The following is a 17,456-nucleotide window of genomic DNA, read 5'->3' as shown; positions in this document are numbered from 1 at the left end:
AACAATTCAGTCTTTCAGGATATACTTTTGCCAACTTCAATGTCAATGTTTTCCTTCCCAAGGGAGAATTCAGCATGAATCACAGGGGAGGGGGGCACAATAACTGAATTTCCTACATGCAAAAGGGGTTAATTATTTCAGCAAAATCTAGGACTCCACACCCATTTCAGGTGTTACCTAGTGACCTCACTTTTTCCAATCGGATTTGAGCCATTTTGGTGTAGTGGTTAGGAGCGTGGACTTCTAATCTGGCATGCCAGGTTCGATTCTGCACGCCCCCACATGCAGCCAGCTGGGTGACCTTGGGCTCGCCACAACACTGATAAAGCTGTTCTGACCGAGCAGTAATATCTGGGCTCTCTCAGCCCCACCTATCTCACAGGGTATCTGTTGTGGGGAGAGGAAAGGGAAGTTGACTGTAACCCACTTTGAGCCTCCTTCGGTTAGAGAAAAGTGGCATATAAGAACCAACTCTTCTTCTTGAATCCCCATGCTGGCCATCGAAGTTTGCTGTAGCCTTGGACCTGTCACATGCACTCACTTTAGCCTATAGGGCTATTGTAATGATAATTGGTATATATATAAATATTATAAATAATAGATGCATTAGATGATAATTTTACTACTTCCTCTGTGCTTCCTGCATCGCATGGCTGTCTGTGTTTCATTCATACCTCCTACATAAAAAAGTTCTGCCTAATGAGGAATAGAAGTAGGCTCTCGTCAACAAGTTTCTGCTGGAACACAATGCTGTTAGCCTTAAACGGCCACTAGACCCCCTCCCCTTTTTTACTGTCCACAGATTACACCTATGAATATAAAAAAATTCAAAATACTTAAATTAACACGAACATGGGGGGCATAGAAGGATGCAGATACAATTGAGTTGTGTCTTTGAATATCTTTGCCGTTGTAGCGTCTTGTACTTTTTTGTAGAGAATTCACAGTGCTTATGGGTTGAAGAGCTTACTAGCAATAAATATGCACCTGAACATGATAGCTGTTTTGTTCTAGGCTACGTAGAGCAGGACTAGTTAGTGTTCTCTTAGAGAATACTGTTCCCCATAGTAAAATGATTGGGTGGTGCACACAACAGATGCTAAGAGTACTATGTTGGCAAATAAAATAGCTGCAGTTTGCATAGAATTCATGAGTACATACATGCACATATAAACAACACCATTATTCAGTGATGCTACCAATTTTTTATTTATTTGGATTTTTATACCGCCCATTCTTTGCGGCTCTGGGAGATTTACACGGAACACTACATAAATTACAATTACAACTAGGCCAGTAAAGAATACTGCATAAGGACTCAAGAAAGTGAGCAAAGATAACCCAGTGTCTTGCAGCACCTTAACAGCCAAAAATTTGCCTTCCAGCATACATTTTCATGTGTTCTAGTGAAGTGAAGTGGCCTTTAATCCAAAGAAATTTATTTATATAGCAATATAAATGTCTGTTTATACTGTAGTAATGACTGAAAGTCAAATTTCTAGCATAACAAACTCAGATCGTTAGCCAGCCAAGCTGTAAAGTGTGGCCATGGCCAAATAAGGAACATCTGATCCTCTTTCTTTCAGACAAAAAGTAGAATTTTTATAAAAGGCAGTTTGATAATCATATATGGCACAGAACTAAATGTCTTCTGGGACACAGGAAATTCTTATTACAGCACTGAAACTATTATGTGTGCAAGATCAACTGGTTGACTCATATTTGCCTGTTCACATGTATACAACCCCACCTAATAGATATCAGCTCTGTGCCACACAACAGCAAGTATAAGCTACGATACCCTAGTATACAAAATTCATGGTTAGTGGTGATGGTTCTTCAGTGTGAATTTGCCACTGGATTGATCAGCTGTGTTGCTCTACTGCTAGGTCATATCCTCTTGTGAACAGATCTTAACATCTCAAGAAATTAAAGAGCCATCTCAGCACCCCAAAAGAAGTTAAATGTCAGAAACCACAACCTGTCACCCTGAAAAACAGCAGTATTTTTTTCAATATAATGGCTGGTTCCACTTTCAGGTTCCCACACCCTTAGGATGTACTAACATTTTACTTGTGCCATAGCTCCTATTCTTCTATCTGATTAAAAACAAATGTTTTGAAGACACGGGGTTCCTTTAGCATAGCTCTCTTCAATCTAAGATGGCTAGCCTTCTCCCCAAACTGTGTGGTATCCCAAGGGCACCTCCCTGGATCAATTTCTTACAACATGTAAAGGAGAGGAAAAACACAAAACAAAATCAGAAACTTGAAGAGCCCCTTTGATTGAGAACAAGACCAGCTGTGGCACAGGAGCTCCATTAATGGGTGCATTCCAAGAGGACTCTTTGAAGCCCCATAAGATGCACTATTAAATCAACAACCCCCTTAAAGCCGGGATAATAAAAGGAAGTGATAAAAGGAGGTGGGAGGGGGGGGGGAGCCACACAGGAAGAACAATAACCCAGGAACCTTTGAAGCACTCTGTCCTGCAGGGGATATACATTTAAGGCTAGGAGGCCTGGATATCATGGGTGAAGTGTGGTCCCCTTGTCAAGAGTTAATGGCCAGGAAAGAATTCCTTTAAAGTGTCCTGTAAGCTTTTGGGAGGGTGTGTGTGTAGAACTAGGAGGGGGACGGTCTTTCTTCCCAGATTTTCTTGCTAACGGAAATTAAGCATACGTATACAAGGTCTAAACTTGGGGGAAATTCACCCACAAAACTCCCTCCTTACTAGATATAGCACAAAGGTCCCCCCCACTCAGCGCCCCCAAAGGGCATGTTAAACACCAACCTTCACCTTTAGTTTTAACTAACATTTCCAAAATGTACACAGACCATCTAACCATCCCCCACGCATCCAACAAGACTTAACAAGAACTCCCAATTAAAAAGCAAGTCAGACGCCACCTCCCATTGAACTGAATTCCCACACACATTTCATAATCAAACGCGAACACCCCTCCATACACACCCCAAGTCCCAAACTAGTCTGGTTTCTCAAATACCCCAGAAAAGATAATATATAAAGGTATCTTTGAAGCCTACCGAGCTCTAGGCATCCTTAACACCGAAGCACCGATATGCACCGAGGTTCTTAAAGGGGAATAATCCATGCTCTGAGCCCTTCCCCTTTAACAGAGCGGAAGGGGGTGTTTCTAGTAAGCCCAATGCACTACCTGCTATTTGCAAAAAAAAGATTCCAGATCTACATGTCTATTGGAAGACATATATTGCGAAAAAATAATAATAAGGGGGAAAGTCGTGTCGCGCGATTTGAAATGGAAACAGCCCCGGCGTGCATTTTTTGCCCTGAGACCTCGGGAAAAGAACTGCGGAGGGGGAGGGCAACCTGAACCACCAGTCGCCACAAGCCCTCGCCTTACCGACCACGGGCGACAGGCAAGAGGCAGCCGGAGCTGAGCCCAACCTTTCAGGCACAGCAACTGCAGCCCTTCCCACAGGCGGCTCTTCCACCCCCCCCCCTTCCCAGCGTCAACCGGGGAGAGGAATCCCAGCCATCAGAGCCGAGACCTGCTGCAGAATTGCGCCCGTGCCGCCACCGCCTCGAAGGAAGCGGGATCAAGTGCCTGGGCATTTAACAGAACCACCTTTACAATTGCCCTTTGCAATCCTCAGGGCACTTTCCCCCCCGCCATTCCCAGCAAGCAACTCCCCCCCGTGGCTTTTAAACACACACTCCTCCTCCTCCTCCTCTCCTCCCCTTCCAATGCTCAATGAGAATAAAAGCTTAAGAGGGTGCATTATTCCGCATGCCTTGCTCGCTTCCAAATTCCAAACCCAGAGAGAAGCCTCTCTCCTTTTGGCAATTAGAAATAATAATACTTTGCTAAACGTATTTCTTTATTTTGTAAAATTCCAATAAAATAAACACCAAACTTAAAAAAAAGAAATCCGAAACTTACAATTGCTCTTACTCGCGATTCTCTGTAGTTTTTCCCCCCCTCGTGTGCTGTGATGAAATTAAAATCAACCCCCCTTCTGGCTGCTGAAGGTTGCAAATGCAGAGAGCTGTAATAAGAAGGCAGAGAGAGAGGTTCGCACTGGAAAAAGAGAGCGCACGAGCAGGCAGGCCCTCTCTTATATTTATATAAATTTTTAAAAAATGCTCCAAGAGGAAGGAAGCTGGGTCAAAATCATTTACAGAATTAAAAAAAAAATAGGAAGGAAAAAAAATCCTCCTCCAAGTCTTCCTGGAAAGAATCCAGGAGCTAAAAATAGTCAAATCACACTCCAAATTAAATAAGGGCAGGCTGACTGAGGGGAGCTAAGCCCTTCCAATGGAAGAGAGAGAGCGCGAGAGGGTAAAGGGGAGAGGGGCGGAGCCAAAGGGAAACTGCATCATCACCTGTGGGTGGAGGAAACGCAAGGAAGCCAGCAAGGGTGATTTAAAAGGACTGCTTCATTTTGCAGCCAGCCCGGGAGTGGAAAGTGGCAGATAGCTGGTTAGAGAAGGGACAAGACCACTTCTCAGAGTCAGCAGCAGCAGCTACCGCCTCCCAAAACTTTATGCGTCAAAAAAGCGTTCAGTTTCCTTGAAAGAGAGCAGTTGAGTCTTCTGTGGTTTGGGAGAGCTTGGGCTGGAAACACACGATCCTGAAGTTTTACCTTTGACTAAATCGCACAACTGATGAAATTGCTAGTAAGCAATATTTTATCTTCAGATATCCTGGTTTTGGTGGTTGCACTTGGTGTTGTGATGTTTACTGTCAGCTGATAGGGATGCCCCTCTGTTAAATAATTAGGCTGCATTGCTGTCCTGTAAGTACAAAAGTATTTTCACAATACATAATGCCCAGTAGAGTTATGAGTGGAAGGATGGCTGCTTTGTTTCCCAACATTCCTTCATATTCTGAGGCATAACCAATAGCAAAAAACCAATATCATTTATCACACTTTAAATCCAGACACAACCCCCTCCAAATCCCATTTATTTTGACTGGAAAGCTACAGTGTTGTCCAAAGAATTCTGAGGATGTAAGCCTCAATGAACAGACCTGTGTGGGATTCTGAGTAGACCTGCTTAGGATTGCATTCCTTAAGTGTGGTCTCAGCTCTCTCCACTGGAAAGCAAAAGTATTGCTTAAAGTGGATAGTACCACTTTAAAATGATTGTGTCAATATAATTCTTTTATCAGGAATGTTCCTAATTTGTACCTGTGTACAAATGTGAAACTTTGGGCTAAAACTGTTTTATTGCAGGTAGGCTGCCAATAACCTGGAGTAAAATGTTTGGTCCCTTTAACAGAGGCTTTCTGGGAATGTTATTTACTTCCATGCTATGAACAGTTTCAGCCACCACAGGTTAAGCCTCTGTTACAAAGGGACACAACATTGTTTTCTTCAGGTGGTTTGCACTCCTGTTTGGAAGTCTCAATGCAGTTACATATAAACATGCACAGGATTGTAGCTTGACTTTTTAAAAAGTTATCAGGAGAAAGAGGGAAACAACAACTTCCTTGACCCACTAAGGACAGGGCAAGAGCAATTGATTTAAATGACAGGAAGGCTGATGTGGTTTAAACATCGGGAAGCTTAATCGTTATAGATGGTATAGCAGTATAATAACCACAATATGAGGCTTGTGTGAAATATGCTTCTTTGAAAGTTCTTGTGACAAAACTGGGCAAATGCACTTTGGAGATGCTGAATAGAATATTTGCCTTGGAGAAGGACCGTACTTTTATTTACACATTGCCCCTTTCCAGTTCCAGAGCTGCAATTGTCCCAATCAAATTTTCAGTCCATCCTAAATAATTGTTATTCAACTCAGTGAGAATTAATTCCAAGCAGATAGGATTAGACTGTGGTATGCTTTTTTTGAATGCTTGGAGGGAGGGGGCAGAAGCAAGTGTGTGGAAGACTATGGGGAGGGGGGAAAGTGTGAGGAAGACTGTTGCTCCTGTAGATGCCGCTCTATTGGGAGCTCTGCTAAAGGTAAAGGTATCCCCTGTGCAAGCACCGAGTCATGTCTGACCCTTGGGGTGACGCCCTCTAGCGTTTTCATGGCAGACTCAATACGGGGTGGTTTGCCAGTGCCTTCCCCAGTCATTACCGCTTACCCCCCAGCAAGCTGGGTACTCATTTTACCGACCTCAGAAGGATGGAAGGCTGAGTCGACCTTGAGCCGGCTGCTGGGATTGAACTCCCAACCTCATGGGCAGACAGTTCCAGACAGCATATCGCTGCCTTACCACTCTGCGCCACAAGAGGCTCATGGGAGCTCTGCTACTGTGTGGAAATAGCCATACTCAATGAATTTAGTGAGACTGCTTGTGAGTAAATATGGGTATGACTAAGCCGTAATATTTATACTGTAAACTTATACACATGTATTTATTAGTAAGCTCCATTGATTTCCATAAGACTTATTTCCAAGCAAAGAGAAGGTTTCATGATGCCAAACAGCCAAACCTTTTTTAATACATGGTGTGTCATGAGAGCACACCTCGGAATGATTTTACTGACACACCTTCTTTTATATATTTTCCATTTTATAGCATCCTGGTGATAATAACAGCTATTGTTTCCATGGAAAAGTAACATTGTGAAAGTATTTCATACATTGTGGGTCACTTTGAATGTGATTCTAGCAGCTGGAAGTTAAGAGAAGTCACTTCCATGTGTCCAGATGTTTCTTCATGGAACACCAACCTGTGCTGTGCCGAACAGTTCTTGTAAACAAATGTATGCCTTTTCATCTGTGTTACTATAATATCAGAAATCTGTTGCTAGGGATAGCATTTTTAGACCTGAGGCTATGACTCACAATTTACTTATGCTGGAGAAATTGGGTCTAGGCATTTATACTAGTTTACAGCCTGTATATGCCCATACTACTGCAATAGCCCAAATAATCATCTGGTACCTATGTTGGTGTCCAGTATCTTACATGTAGGGCAAAGCTCCCTCACTTTATGCCTTCCCACATCAACCCTTATTTGAGCTCTACTCAGCATAAGTTCACAAATAGATCTGGAAATTTAGCACTCTTCAGCCATACTTTGCCCAAACTAGGCTTTCCAATCTCCTGGTGGAACCTGGAGATCTCTTGGAATTAAAAGTGATTTCCAGATTATATAGATCAAGTCCCCAGGAGGAAATGGTGGCTTTGGAGGTATATGGCAGAATTCCTCTCAAACTCTACCCTCTTCAGGTACTCTGCTCCCAATTTCCCATTCCAGAGTTGGCAACCCTACTACAAATGTGCCTTTGGGGCAGTCTTTCAAGAATGGGGACTGGAAAGTACAATAATGTGCAGAAGTCCAAATAAAAACTGCTTACTTTTTCCCCTGAGGGCGGGGGAATGAAACAAGTGCAGAAGAAATGGGAATGCAGAGAGAGGCTTGTGGTAGTGGGGGCCTGTGTAGTGTTGTACTGAGAGAAGACAGAACATGGCAAATTGGAAGAATAGCCTTGCTTATTTGTATCAGCCCCACCAGTTCAATGGCACTTGAAAGACTAGCTGGTTTTGTTGTTTGCTTGGACTTTGCCTTCATGCCCTGCTCGTCCTGTTGCTTGTACTTAGCAGGGCTTATTCCCAGGGGAAACAGGTGTGAAGAGAAGAAAATGGTTGGATAGGGAATAGTTAACTAGGCAGGAAACAATATTTGATGAGGAATGAAAATTGTGAATTAGATATGATTTTATCTATTTTTAAAAAACACTGCATTGCATGATAAAAAAGGTTTCTTTTGCCTATCTCTCCAAGACCTGCAATGAACAACAACAGCAAAAAGATTTTGAGGGAAAATTGGGGTACGTAATCGAATAGTTCCTTTTTTCATTTTAAGGCATCATTTCCAAATAGTATTTTTGCACATCCAGTTTCGTTGTTAGGTGGGAAGTCATGTCCGACCCATCGCGACCCCATGGACCAGATCCTTTAGGCCTTCCTGTCCTCTATCATTCCCCGGAGTACATTTAAGTTTGCACGACTGCTTCAGTGACTCCATCTACCACAAAGGAAGACTCAAGGGAGAGGGCACACTTTGGTGGCAGGTGGGATAGGATGGCAGCATCTGTCCTGCTGCTGCTGCCTCCTCCACCAGAGAAACAGCACAGTGTATTCTGTTTGACACCCTCCCTGCTGCCCACTTTAAAAAAAAAAAAGCCACAAAGCGAGCTCCACAAGCCCAGTTGGGCATCACCCATGATCACTTTCTTTTGCAAAAGCTTAACCACCATTTTGGGTTTCCTGGTGGTTGACCTCTCCTGAGAAGGAATCTCATGAGAGTTTGCAAAGCCCTATAGGGCACATGTGTTTGGCTGTGCTGTTTTTAAAGAAAGCTGTGGGAGAGAAGGAAGGGAGGTTAGATGCTAGGGGACCCTAAGTAGGGTTGTCAAACTCCAGATGGGACCTGGAGTTGTCCTGGAATCAGAACTCATCTCTAGATTTCAGAGATCAGTTCCTGTGGAGAAAATGGCAGCTTAAGAGGGCAAGCTGCACAGTATACCATAAATTCTAGGTGAAATCCTACCCCAGATTTCCCCCCTCCCCAGGCACTGCCTTGTGAATCTCCAGGAATTTTCCAGGCTGGAGCTGACAACCCTGAGAGGCAGAAGTGGCAGTGGGTGAGGTAACTGTCAAGTGGCAAGATGTATAGAGCAAGCACTGTACTTACACCATTCCTATCTCAATAGCTTACTGCACAGCCTATGTGGAGAAGGTATGCCTGTTCCCCAACCTTGAGAGGGTACCAGTGCTGTTACTGCAATTGTGCTGTAGCATGCATTAGATAGACCACTGTTTGTTAAAAGCCATTGATTGGACGTAGGCCCCTATCTAGCTGTGCATTGTTTACTTTGGCTGCATGCTTTTGCAAAATGATTTTTCCTGGAGCATTTATAAAAATTGTTCCAAAGACTGGACACTACCTGGGGTTGTGTGCACTTCTACTTTTTTTTTTTTTTTTTTTGCAAATCTTTGTCCTTGCTAGGGTAGTGGCTTTCATTGGAATTCTTTCTGGAATTTGCCTTCCCATGCAGGGAACTGAATTGCATGCAATGTTTCTTCTTCAGATACAGCTCTAGTCTGGGAAAGATATTTCAGTTTGCAAATATCCCTAGCCTGTTCAAGGGTGAGTGCCAGTTTTTCCTAAAATTTATTCTTATATACTTGGAATTCAGGTAAACTGAACTCAATCTTGTCCCTTAGCATGAGGTCCTGCAGTTGGCAGAACCTTTATGTTTTTCTTTGCTCAGTGATAAAATCCTTTATTCCAGGAGCCTTATTATATTGTAACTGTCAGAACTAGTCTCTCTCCAACACAGGATTTTTCCTGGCTCCACAGTAAGATTGGAAGGTTGTTAAAACTTCTGCTAAAGTTTGATGGTCAGGATCTGCAAATACCCCTTGCATATCTAACTCTCAAGGACTTTTTCTCCTATGTGGTAAAGCAAGACTACAATTTTGTAATTTTCTTTACCAGCCTATCATCTCTAGTTCTCCACTAAATTCACCACAAATGTCAAATCTGATAGAAGCTTGAATGCTTCATTATTGAATAAAGGGTATAATCAGGCATCTTCTTTTACAGTGCTGGGGACCCAAAGAACGAACAGGATCACTTCTAACACTGTGTGGCTTGCAACTCAGAAATAGGATATTCCCTCAAGTTACTTATCTTAGGCTCACATAGCAGAGACAGGTGTGTTTAAAACAACATCAGGTTATTAACAAGAATATACAGGGGTAGGCTTGACTAGTTTCATGACAACGGTACTCATGCATTCTACAGCTCTAATAAACAGAACCCAGTTGGGCTCCATCCCTTGAAATTAAACCAATTTTTACAAATAGAGGGGGGAAACAGATCATTCCTTTTTCTAACCTGTGCAAGATATTCACTACAATACTATCCTTTTGTAGAGGCTGTCTGGGCTTCAGTATTTGTCTGTTTGTTTGTTTATTCCCCGTGCCTACCAGCATGCTGGCTCGAGGTAGCTTCCAGCATTATTTATAAAACATACATAATAAATAGAATGTTACATGTGATTTTAAAACTTTTAAACCATTTTAAAAACAGTTCTACCAGCTATTTATTGATTGATTATATTTCTAGCCCACCACTCACCGTGGACGCACGGCATATTACAAGTCATATAAACCCCATAAAACCCTCACGCCATAAGGTTTGTAAAAATTCCTGTCCGATAATTGCCTAATTATTTCATGTTCATAGTCTTCAGTGTTGAGGACAATTATATCATCTCCTTTATCAGCCTGTTTAATGGCAATTGTTTTGTTCTTCCTTAAAGTGGAAAGAGCATTGAACTCCTCAAAAGTGAGACTGGTTGCAGCCCATTTATTTTTGTTTTCCATTTCCAATAAATCTCTTAATACAAGCTGTTCAAATGTAGTGATTTCAGGACATTCAACTTACGAAACAATAGTGGAAGCATAAGTAGGAGATGTATCTTTGAAAACTACCTGTTTCTGTTTAGATCATGACGCAATGAAAAATCCAGTTTAAACTGGTCCAGTCGACATGTGTTCGTAATGGGTCGTTGTGGTCTGGAACAACAGGATTCATCCCCAGATATACTGGGAGTTTCAATATCAGATCCAGAGAAAGTATTTGGGTCCCAGCTAACCAATTTGGATTTGAAACGGGAATTTTTAGATTTCAGCCAGCGGTATATATTACCACCCTCATAATCTCGTGTATCCCTAGCAAATTTCCTATTTCGTGGTGGCAAGCAGGGGGAAGTGTAGTTGAAAAACAGGAAGTCTCCTGTTGAGCCTATCAGGACACTGGAGGAGATACTGTGAAAATCATCAGGAAGTTATTTTGCTATCTGTGCTAAATATACATCTCCTCCAATGCCCCCTGCAGGACATCACTTTATATTCTACTCAGTTATGCACATTGCAGATCTCATATATTCCAAGAAGTTCTGCATCAGAATCCTTTGGCTTCCTCTGTTATTCACCTTTCCTTCCACTGATGTGGTACAGAGCAGTCATTTCATTCCCTTGCTGGCCTTTGGCAGTGTGGTTGGTGTTGGTGGGAGTTTGTACAGTTTGCAGAGTTTCAATATGCAAAGAGTGGAGAACCAGCTGCTTAAAGAACAAACAGCTTTATTAAGAATAGAAACAACTTTGTAAAGGAAAGATCATTCTAACAGTTTGACTAACTTTGTTCTTCTTCTTCCTCTGCAGACAAACAGGGAGGAAGTGCCTCCAATTGAGCCAATCTGGATTCTGGAGAAAGTTATTTAAAAAAAATAATCCAACCATGCTAAATACCCATATCCTCTGGTGCCCCCTGTAGGAGTCTCTTCACATGCTGCTGAATCATGCACACTACAGATCTTGCATATTCCAGCTGATTCGTGCAGGCTCTGAAACAACAGTTTCACCCTGATACAGTGGGAGCGTCATTGCAGCACAGGTGACATCGGAAAGGACGGCATTTGCCTTGCTGCTGCGAATGTTAGGTGATCCACTCAAGTACAACAATGTGTTTTCCATTTCCACCTATACACCTGACAAATGCCTTGACTTTATAAACAAGGAGCTTTCCTCGTTGTGCCCAGGCACCATGGGTGCTCCCTGCCACTAGAGGGCATTGGCTGCTCCAGCATTGCCAGGGGCCATATTGATCAATGGTAGGACATTAGTTTGCATACAGAAATTTCAATGCCGGGCATTGTTCGACTTATGTCCAATACATCACAGCTGATCTACTTGGAATTTTGGGCTTCACTTCTGACTCTGATCAGCCTGCACATTATTCACACCATGGCTACATATGGGGCCTTCCTGTGCGCCATCTACATGCCATGCAAGTCATTTCCCACTTAATGGAAAGTGATTGTGATAGTTAGTGGCTTTCTTCTACTTGTCTGCCTAGCCATGCATTTTATCTTACACACAGTCAACTTGCTGCAGGAAGTCATTCTTCCTGGACACATGGATGGGAGCGACCGGAATTTGTTTCCTCCCTGCTTGCCTTCCTTTTTATTGGAAACCTGAAATGTAATGACTACTAATGTTATGTCCTTTTCTGTTATCTCCTTTTCTGCTAGTGCTTCTAGAAGCAACACTTACCTGGGTTGGTTTCCTATGGAGGAGAGTTCTCTAGAGTCTTATGGTGGTTTGTAATATTGGCTTTATTTACCTTTATAAGAACAGGTGGAGGCAAGAAGGGCTCCTGCTGGGCAACAGATCTGCTACTCCACATCAGATTCTCCTGGGAGAGAGAGATGGAGAGATCCTGTGTTCCCTGTTCTTTTTCTAGCCAACCCACAGCAGGTTTTGCGTTTCATTTGTCTCTTCTTATCTCAGAGTTGTTTTTTCACACAGAGGGACAGATTTTAACTGGCTGCTTCTTTCCTAGAAAAAACAGATCAAATAGACACTTCAGTAAGAGATACCATAACGATTCATATATTGTCAAGGCACTTTCTCATCATCATGACCCCATTTGCAATTCTCTTCTACCCATCACAAATTAGCAACACCAAACAATGTTCTAGGGATTCCAGCCTCCAGGTGGGACCTGGGGATTCCCTGGAATTACAGCTCATCTCCAGACTACAAAAATCAGTTCCCTTGGAGAAAATGGGTGCTTTGGATGGCGAAGAGTGTATGGTATTGAACCCCACTGAAATCCCTGTCCTCAAACCTCCAGGAGTTTCTCAACATAGATTTGGCACAATTACCCACCATCCCCTGTCAGTGGCCAAAGGGGATCTGGCAACCCTACAACGTTTAGTTCTTGTTCCAAAACAGTGTCCTATCCAGGTGTACCAGATGCGTGGATAATTCCAGCCTCCCATTTAATCTCATCCCATCTGTAGGCAGTAGCCATGGGTATCTGCAACAGGAGTTTGGTGGTTTAAATGTTTTTTATGTTGCTTAACTGGTGGGCTGGAAACACTTATTATAGGGTAACTTTGGCCCTCTTGTTGGTGGGGAGGGGGTGCTGAATAAATATTTCAAAGGAATTAATAAATTTCCTCTCTGCTGCTGACCCCTGATCTTCAGTTACTAAGTTGCCAAGGGATTTTGTTAGCTGTTTCCCCCCCCCCCCACGCACACACAATGCTGTTGTGGCCTTTTACTATACTTTGAGGACTTTGAGAGCTTTTAAAGTGCTGTGTACCATTTTATAATTGTCATATTGTCTTAGATTTGTTTCTATGCTAGTATTGAATGCTGGCTCAGAAACATATACTGACAGGCTGGAAATTTTTAAGTAAGCAAAAACACGGAAGACAAGAACTCAGCCAATGTCATACAATATCAGTCTACAGCTGAGAGTTTTGCATGCTGGGGTTGCCTACAACTGTAGATGCAGATCAGTATACTTCAGGGCTCCCAGATTAGATGGCACCACTAAGAACTGTGTTTCCTTACAGAAACATCACACTCTTTTAAGCCCATTGATTTGATGGAATTAGGTGTTTTTTGTACCCTGTTTTTTACTATCCAAGAGAATCTCAAAATGGCCTTTTCTTCCCTGCAACAGACTATCTGTGCGGGAGATGGGGCTGAGAAAACTCGGAGCAGTTTTAAGAAAATTGTGACTAGCCCAGGATCATCCAGCTGGCTGTATGTTGACAAGGGGAATCAAACAGAGCCAGCTTGGTGTAGTGGTTAAGAGTGGCTGCCTCTAATATGGAGAGCTGGGTTTGAATCTCCACTCCTCCATATGCAGCCAACTGGGTGATCTTACGCTAGTCAGTCCTGTTAGAGCTGTTCTTGCAAAGCAGTTCTGTCAGAGCTCTTTCATTCTCACCTACCTCACTGATCTTAACTATTACATCAAGTTGTCTCTGCTTAGGACACCACTGTGTGAGATCTACTTGTTGCTGTTCCCCTCTTGGCCACCCCCTCAACTATGACCTTATCGAACCCCACATTCCATGATGTCTTCTTCATGCCCCATCATTGCTGTTTGCATACATGTTTGTACCTGCTCACTTGTTACAGTTTTAGCTCAGCCATCCCTTTTTTCTGTTTCTACTCAATGACTGCAAAGACCGATAAAGTTAATTTTTGCCTTTTCTGAACATGCTGTCACGGTGGTATGCCTGCACCCCTGTAGAAACTCAACGTGCTTCTCTCTGACCACGAAACAAAAAAAAGGGGAAGACCCAACTTGGATATGAGTTGCCCTAATGTGTGAGATTTTCACAGCTTCCCCTTTCTGCATCCAGGATGGAGGTCCAGGCTCTAAACTGAAGACAGCCTTTTTATAATAGAATAAAGCCAAGGTCCAAATAACCAGACAAATACAACTCTAATTGTTCATCTGGTGGAGGCTATTTAAGGGAATATGATATGTGTTACATCAGGGTTGGCAAGGGGTAGACGGGTAAGGCTGGAGAGGTAAACCGATCTAGAGGCTTGGCCCTTGGGTCATCTCAGGTGCCTGTGGGGCCAGTTTCACCACGAAGGCATCCCCAAGTACACAAAAAACTAGCAGTCAGACCAGCAGTGGTTAGCTACAGTCAAAACACGACAAGAGGCTAGGATATGTGCTATGAATAGGGTCGCCAGCTCTGGGTTGGGAAATACCTGGAATCTTTGTGAGTGGAGCTGGGAGTGAGTGGGATTTGGGGCAAGGAAGAACCTTAGTGTTGTATAATATGGAGTCCACTCTCCAAATCAGCCATTTCCTCCCTAGTCTGGAGAAGACCTGGAATTCCGTGGGGTCCCCATGTCCCACTTGGGGACTGGCATCCCTGTGAAACACGCCTCCATGGAGATGGAACTGAATCTAGGCACATTGTTTTAATTATTAAATGTTGAACTGAAGAGCAGGTCACTGATACCAAATGATCATTATAGCTTTTATTGTCCTACACAACAATTTTTACTTATCATACTTCAGAAGACGAACAGAACACTCTGTATTTCTAATACTATATAGGAACAGATTTTATCAATCCCCCATATTTGTTTCAGAAGTGTACTTACTATTGTTTCTGCCCTGTAAAAGCTGTTTTTCTCCATCTCATAGCTGGTATATGAAGCCAAAGGCGCATCTTGTTGAAATTTGTTTAGACATGTAGTATGGTTTTCAGCAAAACATTCCATACATTTTTGGTTATTTATAGGCAGATTTCATGAATCGTGCACATTCCATATAAAGATAAATGAATAAATAGCATACAAAGAAAGTCCAAAGTAATGAAGATACAGATTTCACCTGAAATCATTTGTCCATGTGAAAGTTTTGCTCAGTTTTGCTCACCTCGCACTGGGAAGTGGGGGTGGAGGAGAGTTCAGGCTAAAATTGGGTTTCTGCTCATGAATACTCCATAAGTATTCAGGAAAATAGCTGGGGTTCAAGTAACCTTCTACCTTCTCCAAAGCTGGCAGGGTGAGACGGACGCACGGATGTGACACAAAGGCCATACATATGCAACACTGTCATATTGCTCAGGAATATGTGGCTGCCAGGCCCTGAAATTAGGCTTTCCTCTTGCTTCAGTTCAGGGACAGAGGGGGATGGAGTTGAATCTGGGGCTGTGTGAAATGAATTTCTGCCCTAAATTGCAAAAGGGACTTCCTATTCAAAGGGCTGTGGATATTTGTATGAAGAATCAAACTTCATATCCATGTAGTGAGTGAGTCATATTAAGCGGCAATGACCACAGGGCAGTCATGAGGACACAACCCAACCAGCACTTTGTGGTGAGCCAGTAGGCACAGAATAAAATGTGTGGAAGCCAGGCAGGGAGTGGGAAGTGCATATTCCACAGCAGATGCTTCTTTCCTATTAAATGGCCTGTCAAATGAAAAGCTAGGAAACCACAAGAAAGCTCCATGTTATCACGCTGCTTTGTCTTTGTCCCTTAGGATTTTAACTGCCTTGAATTTGTGTTTATGATGTAGTGGGAATGTAATATTGAGATAGTAAAGGTGAAAGATTGGGAGGGGGGAGAAAAATTCTCAAGGCAGAATTCCCCTCACAGTAGTGCTTTTACCTGGTGCAAGGAGATTTCCTCTGACACAGGAGGCTGATGGGTAAAAGTCTCCTTTATTGGAGAGAAGTGCCACCATATGTGGAAAGTTCCATAAGAACCAACCTCTAGTAGTAAGAGATAAACAGTAAACTTCTCCAGCTGAGGTGAGAGTTTGATTGTACTTTTGAACATGCATGCAAAGCTTATTTAAAAATCACAATTGTTTTAAATTGCATTGCAGGATGTTTTGCATGCCTGTGCATATGCATTTTCACACCACTTTCCTTATAACTGTCTTCCACACTCATCTGTCCTTTTCATTATTGTTAATGTTTCTCAAAAGAGGTGTTCCAATCCAACTGAGGTACACTGTGAGGGCAAAGCTAAGGCAAATTCTCCAACAGATGGTTGGGCAATATATATGCTCGATGCTAGCAGTGCACAGATGCAACATTACTCAAAATGTTGCTCATTTTCAATTGTGAACAAAATCATCAATATCATATGAAGTGCTCAACTAAATAGAAAAGGAGCATGAAGTAAGTTTGGTAGATAGGGATCTGTGCCACTCCCTGAGTTACTAATCTCAGCTGGTTTCATTATGGGATTCACTTTCTCAGAGGTCCAGATGAGACATTAGTCAATGAATCACCTTCTCCAAATCACACCCAAGGAAAGCAAATAACTCCACAAGGTTGTTTCAACTCAGAAAACTGAAAATTGGGGGAGGGGAGGGAGAGGCAGAGTCCCTCTTGCTGAACCGTAGTCCCAATCCAAATTGAACAGTTCAGCATTTAGGGAAATAAATTGCCTGCAAATCAGATTGAGAGAACCGTGACCTGACTCACAGACTACTAGTCAGTTTGGGCCACAGTCTAACCCAGCCTTTTTCAACCTTCTGAATGTGGGGGAGCTCCTGAGATAAATTTTCAGACTTCGGGGAGCCCTGGAAGTTTTGTCAGCTGGCCACGCCTCCCTGTCACGCCCTTGGAAGTGACATCACCAGCAGTGATATCATCTCTCCTACCCTTCGCCCTCTTTTACTCCTTCCTCCCACCTTTACTGTTATGACAGCCCTGCCTCATGTAGGCTGGAAGGAAGGGCAGGAGCTGAGAAGACAGCCCAGGCCCACATACCACACCACAATCAAATCCCCCACTTTTATTTTTACACCCATGGCATACCCACCAAGCCCTCTGAGCAGATGCGGCCCATTCCTTAGCTTGTAGCCAAGTCCATTAAGGTTGGAGATGAAAGGCCGCAGACCCCCAGGGGTCCATGGATGCCTGGTCGGGAATCCCTGGTCTAACCTGTATCACAGCTTGTAAGTATAATGTGGAAGAGACAAGAGCCACATGGACTTGCTTTGAGCTCTTTGAGAGAAGAGTAGGATAAAATTAGATAGACAAAGCAAGTTCAGTTATTTTCTGGGAGTTTCTGTAGGATCATATGAAACTTCTAGATGGAGGCTCAAGGCTCAGCTGTCAGTTCAAATTCAGTCTCCTCTTTCCT

The 17,456-nt window shown here is 42.9% G+C and overlaps 2 protein-coding genes across 6 annotated transcripts in view; one reads left to right on the top strand and one right to left on the bottom strand.

The window, feature by feature from the left end:
• The window catches only part of HMGA1 (high mobility group AT-hook 1), a 32,247-nt gene extending 27,921 nt beyond the window's left edge, over nt 1-4,326 (bottom strand). Inside the window, exon 1 of one of the 4 annotated variants that reach the window (XM_077334420.1) lies at nt 3,926-4,326. Coding sequence is in view for 2 of the 4 variants with exons in the window: in XM_077334418.1 (XP_077190533.1) it covers nt 3,048-3,115 (68 nt within the window). In the remaining 2 variants the exon portion in view is untranslated. Of the gene's footprint in view, nt 1-3,047; nt 3,371-3,925 lie in introns of those variants that run through there. The other 3 variants (XM_077334419.1, XM_077334418.1, XM_077334416.1) reach the window with 3 other exon arrangements.
• A 99-nt stretch (nt 4,327-4,425) lies between these two features.
• Nucleotides 4,426-17,456, top strand: part of GRM4 (glutamate metabotropic receptor 4) — a 506,939-nt gene continuing 493,908 nt past the window's right edge. The window contains exons 1-3 of one of the 2 annotated variants that reach the window (XM_077334409.1): nt 4,426-4,662; nt 11,185-11,462; nt 12,160-12,279. The gene's annotated coding sequence lies outside the window, so the exon portion shown is untranslated. Of the gene's footprint in view, nt 4,663-11,184; nt 11,463-12,159; nt 12,280-16,997; nt 17,269-17,456 lie in introns of those variants that run through there. The other variant, XM_077334410.1, reaches the window with a different exon arrangement.

Source organism: Paroedura picta, chromosome 4 (assembly GCF_049243985.1).
Source record: "Paroedura picta isolate Pp20150507F chromosome 4, Ppicta_v3.0, whole genome shotgun sequence".
Classification (NCBI taxonomy): Eukaryota; Metazoa; Chordata; class Lepidosauria; order Squamata; family Gekkonidae; genus Paroedura; species Paroedura picta.
The sequence above is the reverse complement of the archived record's forward strand: the minus strand, read 5'-3'. Positions and strand labels throughout refer to the sequence as shown.